This window comes from Chaetura pelagica, unplaced genomic scaffold, assembly GCF_000747805.2.
Source record: "Chaetura pelagica isolate M959 unplaced genomic scaffold, ChaPel_1.0 scaffold596, whole genome shotgun sequence".
Taxonomy (NCBI): Eukaryota; Metazoa; Chordata; class Aves; order Apodiformes; family Apodidae; genus Chaetura; species Chaetura pelagica.
This window is the reverse complement of record NW_009953725.1, coordinates 634,449-645,710: the sequence shown is the minus strand read 5'-3', so window position 1 is coordinate 645,710 and position 11,262 is coordinate 634,449. Positions and strand designations below refer to the sequence as shown.

The 11,262-nt window shown below is 39.7% G+C and overlaps 1 protein-coding gene across 1 annotated transcript in view; it reads right to left on the bottom strand.

Annotated features, from left to right (window-relative positions):
• The window catches only part of UHRF2 (ubiquitin-like with PHD and ring finger domains 2, E3 ubiquitin protein ligase), a 129,138-nt gene that overhangs the window by 35,376 nt on the left and 82,500 nt on the right, over window positions 1-11,262 (bottom strand). The window contains 1 exon segment of the mRNA XM_010000654.1: window positions 1,807-1,916. Within this exon segment, the coding sequence (XP_009998956.1) occupies window positions 1,807-1,916 (110 nt within the window).

Genomic DNA, 11,262 nt, shown 5'->3' with positions numbered 1-11,262 from the left:
AAGTGAAAATAATGATCTTGACTTCGAAATAATAAAGGTGACAATCAGTGTAGGAAGTACAGAATGGTGAGGCTAGACTACAAGTGCTGTGTTCAATTTTGGGCCCATGACGACAAGAAAGACATTGAGGCTCTGGAGCGATTCCAGAGAAGGGCAGCAAAGCTGGCAAAGAGTCTGGAGAACAAGTCTTAGGAGGAGTGTCTGGGAATTGGGCTTGTTAAACCTGGAGATAAGAAGTCTCTCTACAACTACCTGAAAAGAGGTAGGTGTACTGAGGTGGGTGTTGGGTCTCTTCTTCCAAGTACCAAGCTACTGGACAAGAGGAAATGGCCCGTAGTTGTGCCAGGGGAGGTTTAGAATGGATATTAGGAAAAATTTCTTCAGTGAGAGGGTTGTCAGGCACTGAAACAGGCTGCCGAAGGGAGCAGTGGAGCCACCACCCCTGGAGGTATTTAGGAGACAATGTGGATTAGAGACATGATTTAGAGCTAGACTTAGCAGTGCTAGTTATATGGTTGGACTAAATGATTTTAAAGTTCTTTTCCAATATAAATGATTCCATAATAAATAAATACTCATCTCAGAGCAAACAGTGCCACTGTACACAATTTTGCAGTCAGCAATATAGCAATTATTCCTTTCTTTATCACACATACAATTAAAAAAATTAATTCACTACATAATAGCTGCTGCAGGGAAGACCTAAATGAACTGTAATAATTATACGTGCTTTTAAAAAGTTTCATAAAAAATTAGATCCACAAAGTAAGTCAGTACATAAATGCAAAGCAGTATCTGTAGACTTTTAAATTTCTCATTATAAAATAAAAACATGATTAAAGATATTGCAAAAGCTCTTCAATAAACAGAATTAATTATAGCCATCTGAGGGAAGTAAATAACAATTAATGTAAGATTTGTGATAAGTTCATTTACAGAAATTAATATTCCCACTTTTAAGAACACCACAGCAAATGGTATTTGCTCCTCTGAAAAACAGTGGTTTTTTTAGGTGACTGCAAACAGCAAGCAGACTAGCTCTCGTGCACAGAGAGCTAGCTACAGACAAAGGTTCTGAAATGTTGCCCTGGAGTCAGCAGTTTAATATATAATAATATCTAATACCTATTAGTAGAGCCACAGTCCAATCTCTCAGTGTTGTTACCACAAATACTTATCACTTAAATGTATTTCAAACTTAGGAAAAAATGCCACCTTACTTCTTAGGTAAGCTGCCACTAACTCCTTCCTGTGGTTGTAGGCACAATGAGGAGGTATGGCATAATTCTTTTTTTAGAAGGTAGTGCAGGGCCAAATAACAATCCAAACACTCACTATCCATTTTTTCATAGCAGCTTTGGCACAAAAGTCTTCGCAAATTTTTTTTTAATTCTGAGAAAATGACAGGGTTTAAGTGTAGACTGATTCAGTTTTTGCCACTTGTTAATGTATTAAAAATTTCAATGACATGTCAATTGCAACAGCAGTTTTGGTGACCTGGACACTTGTCCAGGAACTTGACTGAAACTATTAATTCATTCTGCACAGCTCATTTAGAAAACTATTAGCTGTTCCCCTTTTCCACTGCTAATGACTGGTAGTACTAAAATTATATCAGTTTATGAATGTCAAACAATAGAGCCACAAAGTAAATATACATTTAGAGCAGATATCTTTAAATTATTCTATGTTGTTATTTTCCTGAACACAAAAAGCAATTATTACTCCTGCATGATGATCCTTTTATTTTTTTAAATAAACATAGTTCAATTTGTACTTCTATTCAAATAATTTTTAAAAGCATACTTTTGAAATCTCCATCCCCAAATGTCAATGGATAGGCTCCTGGCTTTTCAATCTTGTACATTTCCTCTATAAAAAGGATTTTACAATCATTTATTGTGTCTTCTGGGCCTCTGAAAAACAGAAAATAAAAAATACATTTGACTTAGTTCCTCAGACCTACATTCTATATTTTATGAATCCTAAGCAATGAGATAAGGCTAACTAGCTGCTCTTTTCTCATCATTGATAGAAGGCTTCATTTCAATTCACACACAAAATTAAATCTAGCACTGTAGCTTCAAAGCAAACCAAAACACACATTTAAAACTTGTATAAAGAAAAAAAATACTCCATTACCCTGCAACTACCTGGCCCAACAGTATGCCCTTATTTACAGCCATGAATAACTTGGCTGTACGACTTCTAAAACCTCAAATGTTGGGGTTTTTTTTGCCTGAACACAGCAGACCAGACAAATATCATATATTCTCAAATACAGCATATCAAAAATTATCATAACAGCATAGTATCAGAAATTAACCAGAAACATGGCTGTGTGTTGACACAGCAACAAGCGCTACTTGGAACCCACAGAGTTAGAAAAATCAACAGAAAGCTTCAAAAACTCGTCTATGACTTCTAAATGTTTTGAAAACCTAACCCCCAATCCTACAAAGATATGTGCAATACTGAAATCATGTACAAGTAGTCCTGTTAGTGCCAGGTTTCAGTGCAAAAAGTATTCACCATCACCGATACTCCAAGACTCAACAACACTAACTCTGAAAGACTTTAAGAGAAGGGTTAGGAAATACTAAATGTAAAGGTTTTCACCTCTTCTTGCTATAATTTCTTTGTATTTACTAAAATTTTAATTCAAATGTGAACATATCTAAGAAGAAAAGGCCATAAGAAAACCAACAGTATTTGAAGCAGAGAAAATATTTTATTTCCTGCTATGAGTTAGATAAAGAACATGCAAATAATATCAAATAACTTCACAAAGCTGGTACATTCCAATAAACGCTGCAGCTGCACATCCAGATCTACAGAGGAAGATCAACTACCACTGTGACAAATTATGGCTAATAATAAATGGTTAAGCCTTTACTAAGACTAAAAATCTCTGCTCAGTTAGTTGATCTTAAAAGATGAATTCTTATGCCACACTACACATGCAATAGCTGTAACAATGATCAGGCTACACATCATTTGTCTTAAAAATTATGGCTCTCTTCTGAAATGATCGTTATTCTGTCAAACATACACAAGAAATAGCACCTTTCTCCATTTCTTCACTTTAGCATCTAAAAAATGAGATTCAAAAGAAACCTTGAGTTACACATTACACATAGTAAATGGGAAGGCATTTATATTTCATGTAAGTATACAAAATCCTTTAAAGAAATTAAGTTCCAAAACAGAGCCAGACTCTTCAATACAACAGAATTCCTAATACAAGGTTTCCTTTCAGAGAGGTTAGTCATAGCCAGATAGAAACCTGCAAATTAACCTTCTCATATCTGTACTTTTTTCCCCCCATACTTCTTTTTTTTAAGCCTTCAGGTTGAAAAACACTCCAGATATACATAACCACAGCTGACTAGAAGAACTGGAACAACTGGGCCTTATCCTGAATGTTTCAAAGGTCAACTTCCAAAAAAAGAAAAGCTTCGAGATGACAACTACCACACTGTGAAAACTGTATCACTTTTTATAGTCTGAGAGATTGTATTACAGTGGCCAGATATCTGTCTGAAATCTCCTGATTTTATCACTTTACCATTTTGAAATTAGAAAAAAATATTTCAACATGCAGTAGGAGTCAAAATACAATGCTGAGTAAGAAGAGGGGAAAAATTATTATTTAAAAAATACACACAAAAACTATATTCACATAAATTATAAGTGTCTAATGATAGTTTATCTTTAGGCCTCCTAAGAGCAAAATTTTATTTACACTAAGTTTACTACAGACAACTAAATAATTTGTCCGATTCTATGATTACCATCAAAGGGTACTGTCCAGGTCTACAAAGAAACAGCCACAATCAGCAAAAAAACTAACAGAGGAGAATGTTGGCTACACCCTCCAAATGTATTAATTCAGTTGACAATATAAAAATCAAGAGGACCAAATATACTACCACTTTGAGTATCTATCTTTTAAATCCACTACTTCATTTACATCTCATTTATGATCATTCAGTCTCTATTCTGCTTTTGCAAAGCTTTCATCCAGCAACTCTTTTTTTTTCTTCCACATCAGCAAGCCAGAGTTGGACAACTTCAGAAATACACAATCTTTTCAATATTACCACTCAAAATGCTTGTTAGAATTTTTACATCATCTCTTTGGAAGTGACTAGAAGTTTGGAAGCCACTAGAGTATCAACAGTATTTCATTGCGTCTTTTAAGCTTTAGGCTTCACATTTTACAGCCGCATGAACTTGTATCCTGACTTACTCAAAAGCCACTTTTCAAATAAAGTACTGTTTTTTAAAAAGACTTTTCTTTGCCTTTAAAACACAAGAAACTATATTCCTGAACTAAGTTAATGAACAATTACCAATTTTATTATAAAATTAACACATAACAATTAAGTAATTAAAAGTTAAGTTTCTGAATGAAATAAAAAGAACCAATTTTCTCCCCTCTTTTTTATGTCCCACCATCTCTGGTCTGCTTGCTATGTACTGTGCTCGCTGCTCATTATCACTTTCCAGGTACTGTACAACTCATTAACCACTATCCCCTGAGCTTGCTCATTCCATCTTACCTTTTTTTAAACACGTTTGGTTGCCCATCCACCCAGATCATAACATCGTAATTGGGACAGGATATTACGGGACACAGACAAAAGACACGTTACAAGTTGAAGTAAATTATATTTGTTGCTCTCCCCTTGGCCACAGAGCTAATAATTTTACCTCAGAAGGAGCCAGCCTCATAAGGCATTGTTTGGTCTTGGAAAAAAATCCATCCTTGCTATTCCAAACCAAGTTCACATGGCCAGGACTGTTCTGCGATCTTCTTCAGACTGAAATAAGCCCGACTAGTCTTTGAAGATGGATGTAACATTCACCCCTCTGCAGTTGTCAGGGACCTCCCTAACCTCCATGAATTTTCAATTACAGTAAAGAGAAGCATCACTACAGTGTCAGCCAGTTCCCTTGGCATACTTGGATGCAAACCATCTGGTCTCCGTCATGGACTTGCATTGAAGTTCTTGCAAGCACTCCTTTATTCAGTCCTTATTCATTGCTGAGGACGCTCATGAATGTTTTCCTGAGTCACAGCTACCAGAGAAAACTTGTTAGTGAAAATTAAGGCAATGAAGACAGTGTCTGTTGATACTGAATCATCTGTCTTTTTCATCAATAGTCGTATTTTCCTCATTCAGCTTTCTACTGCCAATGCCATAGTAAATGTCGAATTGCCCTTGATGTCCCTCACAAGCATCAGCTCTGGATGGGCCATGGCTCTAACATCATCCTTGTATGTTCAAAATTCCTTCTTTTTCTATTGCCCCTGCTTCCAACCCCTATATACTGACTTTTTGCATTAGAGCTAAGTAACGAGTTTCTTCTTCAGCCTTGCCAGACTCCTGATATATTTATTAGTTTCTGGATTATCAGGATGAACACTTTCCATTTGGAGAAGGCTGTCTTTAAGCACCTGTGAGCTCCTTTACTCTTCACAGTTGCTTCCTATGGGATCCCATCAACCAGGTCCTTGAATGAAACTGAAGTCTGTTCTATTAAATTCCAGAGTCTATGCTCTGCTACTCTCACTCCCCAGTTCCATGAGGATCTTTGTATCGACTTCACAGTCAGCATAGCCAAAGCTACCATTGGTCATCTGATTCCCAAGCAGCTGTCGATAAAAACAGCAGACCCAGCTGTGTATTACCCTGCTGACATATCCAGTACCTATCCTATGAAGTTATCACTGCCGTCCTCCAGAGACCATAATGACTGCTTGTGTTCCAGTGTTATCCAGCAAGAAGATGTCAGGAAATTTGAGTTCTCCAGGAAACTCAGCGCCTGTGATTCAGAGACTTGTAAAGATATCTTTGTTCTCTTCCTCAGCCTGATAGTGTGAACTACCACCACACTACATCATCCTTTTTGGCCTTTCCCATCCTCATCCACAATCAACAAGACTGTTGTCATCCTACTAAGGAGATCCCTACATCCAACTTCTTCACATCATGGCAGCCATACCCTCTTTATCTTTGCCTTTCTTGAGAAGTTTTAATCCATTCCTCTCTCACTTTAGTCAAGTGAGCTGTCTCATCATGCCACCACTATATCAGCAATGTCATAGTTCTGTGACTATATGCAGAACTAATTCCTTCTGCTTGTTTCTCCGGCCACATGTATTTACATACACACACCTGAAATGGGTATCTCTCTTTGACCAGTCCCAAGATCCCTCTTGTTCCCACCACCCTGTACCCTTTGGTTTTCATGCACATGCCAACACTTCCCTTAACCGTGGGTCATGATGTCCCTTCACCACCCGAAGCTCTGTTCACCAGGTTGGCCAGCCTGTTGTCACAGATGCTCTTGTCCCACTTAAGGATCAAGACTTTCAGGGACAGATGGGAACCCAGTTATGGACCCTATGGTGCTAAAAGCCAAATGCCTATTGACATGAGCTGTGCAATTAACTAGGTTTTTATCCACAGGGTTTGCCTGCTCCTTTCCCTTGGGAGGATTTGTACTCAAAAGTCTTAACCTCTCACTAGCAGGACTGGGAAGCTCTTACATAACTGGTTTATGTAGCTTGAGAGGTATCGCTATCTCTATTTTTAAAATTTCTATATAAAAGAACAGTACATTCACAGCTTAAAAAGATTCAACAATAATTAAAAGCAGCTAGTCTACCTTCTCTCCATTTTGGGAAAGCAAACTGAAAAAATCAAGTATTAGTTTCTCCATATTGCCAGTTAAGAATAGGTTATGCGCAGGGCAATGGCACGAAGGATAAATAAACTACTTTTTTATGCTCTCTCTTCAAGAATCAGAAAGAGGGAAATGTCAAAAGATAAAATATTTATTCCATGTAAGAGAAATAACTACAGGTAAGCAATCTTAAAACTGTAATCCTTCCACTCCTCTCTGCACCATGGAACCTCCTGAAGATTCATTTTTTTTAAAGCAGGAAAACAAAGCATATGGAGAACTAGCTATGATCTGTGTAGAACCTGGCTGTTGTAACTACTCAAAAAGTGTTCATAAAATGGATATTTTTGTCCAAAAAGAAAGGAAAAAAAAAAAAAAGAGGAAACATGAAAAGTTAATCTGTAATAGCAACTGAGTCAAGTACCCTTCAAAATGTACTCTCTCAGTTCTTTCTCAACTTGCTGGTTTTGATTTCATACTTGCTGAACCGAGGTACTGTACCTCGTTTGTGACCTTGGAGGAGAGGACAATTACATCAGTAAGTGGTTAAAGGATTCACCCTGTTCATTAATTATTCTCAGTCATATATGGTTCTTCTGTCTCTCACATTTGACCAGAACAAAACATTGTGGACACCAACCTTTCTCCAGTCTCAGTAGCTGACAGAACATTCCAATACCTTCTGGGCAGTTTGTCCTGCATCCCAGACTCCTTTTTTTTCTGCAAAACCAGGCACTGTATGCTACTCAAAAGTCTGTTTAACAAGATTCTGTCCTCATGACCATTACAACTTTTAATTCTCAAGTTTTTCCTCAAGAATGAAATCACAACAGAAGCAAGATCAAAAACCTACTCTGAAATTTGAAAATAAAGTTTGTTTTCAGCAAACTTCAATTAAGTTCAACCAGACAATTCTTTTCACACACCATTCCCCAACATGAGTTCTTTTGTCCTGCAGGATAATTAAGTGGGACCAAAAAGAATCTTGAATTTTTAACAGGAAGAGTATTACCTAAGACTGTGTATCACAAAAACAGCCATCTCTAGCTGTAGAGACTAGGAAAAAGCAGTTCACAGAAGTGCTTAAGAAGTTCTAGGTATCACCTCTACACAATTACGATGAAAAATCTCAGCAGGCTTCTTGGACAATCAAAATCTATCTTGATTTGAAACAGTTGCGTTGATTCAAAAGGAGGTCTCTTCTTCAAAGGAGGTGACCAGCTCCACTGAAGTCATAAGGAGAAGAGGAAAAAGGGAGAAACAAATTCACCCTTTCAGAAGTTTTGTTGCCTAGAAGAAATATGCCATTTTTATAGAATTATAGACTATTCAGGTTGGAAAAGACCCTTGGGATCACCTAGTCCAACCATCATTCCTACTCTACAAAGTTCTCCCCTAAACCAGATCCACCAACACATCCAAACGACCCTTAAACACAACCAGACATGGTGACTCAACCACCTCCCTGGGCAGCCTATTCCAATGTCTGACCACTCTTCCTGCGAAAAAAATTTTCCCAATGTCCAGCCTAAACCTCCTCTGTTGCAGCTTGAAGCCATTCCCTCTTGTTCTGTCACTAATTATGTGTGAAAAAAGACTAGCACCAACCTCTTTACAATGACCTTTCAGGTAGTTGTAGAGACTGATGAGGTCTCCCCTCAGCCTCATCTTCCTCAAACTAAACATTCCCAGCTCCTTCAAGTGTTCTTCATAAGACCTATTCTCTAGGCCCTTCACCAGCTTCGTTGTCCTCCTCTGTACTCACTCCTGCACCTCGATATCTCTCTTGAATTGAGGTGCCCAAAACTGGACACAACACTCCAGGTGTGGCTTCACCAGTGCTGAGTACAGGGGGACAATCACCTCTCTACTTCTGCTGGTCACACTATTTCTAAGACAAGCCAGGATGCTAGTGGCTTTCTTGGCCACCTGGGCACACTGCTGGCTCATATTCAGCCGCTTGTCAATGAGAACCCTCAGGTCCTCTTCTGCCAGACACTTTCCAGCCACACTTCCCCAAGCCTGTAGTGTTGCCTGGGGTTGTCGTGGCCCAAGCAGGACCCAGCACTTGGTCTTGTTGAAGCCCAGACCATTAACATCAGCCCAATGATCCAATCCATCCAAACTTCTCTGTAGAGCCTTCCTATCCTCATGCAGATCAACACTCCTGCCTAGCTTGGTGTCATCTGCAAACTTACTGATAATACACTCTGTGTCCTTATCAAGATCATCAGTAAAGATGTTAAACAGAAATGGTCCCAACACTGAGCCCCAAAGAACACCATTTGTGACAAGCCCCAGCTGGATTTGACTCCATTGACCACCACTCTTTGGGCCTGACTGTCCAGCCAGTGGTGGATCCAACAGATCGTGTGCTCTTCCAGGCCACGAGCAGCCAGTTTTTTTATGAGAGTGCTATGGGGAACTGTGTCAAATGCTTTTTGGAGATCCAGATAGACAATATCCACAGCCCTTCCCTTGTCCAATAATTTGGTCACCAGGTTATAAAATAAGATCAGGTTCGTCACACAGGACCTGCCTTTCATAAACTGGTGCTGACTGGGCCTGATTCCCTGATTATCCTCTCTATGTCTTCTAAAAACACTCTAGATGATCTGCTCCATGACCCTCCCTGGTACCAAGGTCAGGCTGACAGGTCTGTAGTTTCCCGCTTCTCAGTCACTTAGTCAAAGAGTTAACATCTGCAGAGTATGTATTTCTGGTATTCTTGTGTAACTCCACACAGGCTTAAACAAAATTTAAACAAGTCTTAGTATTGACAGAGTCCTTGCTAAACTCACAGTTTCAAAGGCTGAATGAAGAAAAATAAGAGAAGCTTTTGTCTCCATTTAACTTGAGATATAGGAAGGAGAAAACATGAAACACCATTTGAACTACTTTGGTTTGGTGTGGTGACTTTAATCATGTCGGCCAGCTCCAATGTTAAAAATAAACAGTAAACATTCTGCATGACTCACAACCCACCAGAAACAGGCATCTGATGAACACCATTTAAAGTGCAGAAAAGACAATTTATATTACTGTGGCTTACAAATAACTGCTTTCATCAGGAAACAGAAGACACTCTGGAAAAAGAAAACTAGAGAATATTAAAAAATAGAGGCACACTTTGCAAAAAGAGAATAAACACGTCAGTGGTAAAAGGAAGAACAGGGAAAATGTGGGCCCAGAAGTGAATGAGGTGGGAGCCCTGGTAGCAGAGGATGCAAAGAAGGCAGAGTTACTGAATACCTTCTTTGCTTCAGTCTTTACTCCTAATACCAGCCCTTGTGAATCCCAGACCATGGAGATGAGTGAGAAAGCCTGGAGAAAGGAAGACCCTCCACTGGTCAATGAGGATTGGGTTAGAGATCATTTGGGTAAACTGAACATACACAAATCCATGGGCCCCAATGGAATGCACTCACGAGTGTGGAGAGAGGTGGCTGATGTTGCTCTACCACTCTCCACCACTTTTGAAAGTTCATGGCAAAAAACAGAGATGCCTGAGGACTGGAGGAAAGCCAGTGTCACTCCAGTCTTCAAAAACAGCAAGGAATCCAGGAAACTACAGACCAGTCAGCCTCACCTCCATCCCTGGAAAAATCATGGAGACCATCTCTAAGCACATGGAAGAGAAGATTATCAGGAGTAGTCAGCATGGATTTACCAAGGCGACATCATGCTTGACTAATCTGATAGCCTTCTATGATGGTGTGTCTGAATGGGTAGATGCAGGGAGAGCCTACCTTGACCTTGGCAAGGTTTCGACATTGTGTCCCATAATACCCTCATGAGCAAGCTCAGGAAGTGTGATGTAGAGGAGTGGACAGTGAGATGGACTGAGAACTGGCTAAACAATAAGTGGTTGTCAATGGTGTGGAGTCCATCTGGAGACCTGTAAATAGTGGAGTTCCCCAGGTGTCACTGCTGGGTTCAGTCCTGTTCAACATCTTCATCAGTGACCTGGAGAAGGCGACGGAGTATCTTCAGCAAGTTTGCTGAAGGAAACTGGGAGGATTGGCTGATTCACCAGCTGTGCAGCCATTGAGGAAGATCTGGACAGACTGGAGAACTGGGCAAAGAGGAACCCAATGAGAGTCAGCAAGAGCAAGTGTAAAATCCTGCACCTAGGAAGGAATAAACCATTCACCAGTACAGATTAGGACCTGACCTGCAACAAAGCAGCTCTGTGGAGAAGGACCTTGGAGTCTTGGTGGACAACAAGTTATGCCTGGTGCAGCAATATGCCATTGTGGCCAAGAAGGCCAATAGTATCCTGGGGTGCACTGGGAGGAGTGTATCCAACAGACCAAGGAAGGTTCTCCTCCCACTCTACTCTGCCCTAGTGAGATCACATCTGCAGTATTGTGTTCTGTTCTGGTCTCCCCAGTTCAAGAGGGACAGGGATCTACCTGAGAGAGTCCAACAGAGGAATATGAGGATGATTAAGGGACTGGAACATCTACCATACGAGGAAAACCTGAAAGACCTGGGGCTGTTTAGTCTTGAGAAGAGAAGACTAAGAGGGGACCTTATTAATGTACACAAGTATCTGAAGGGTGG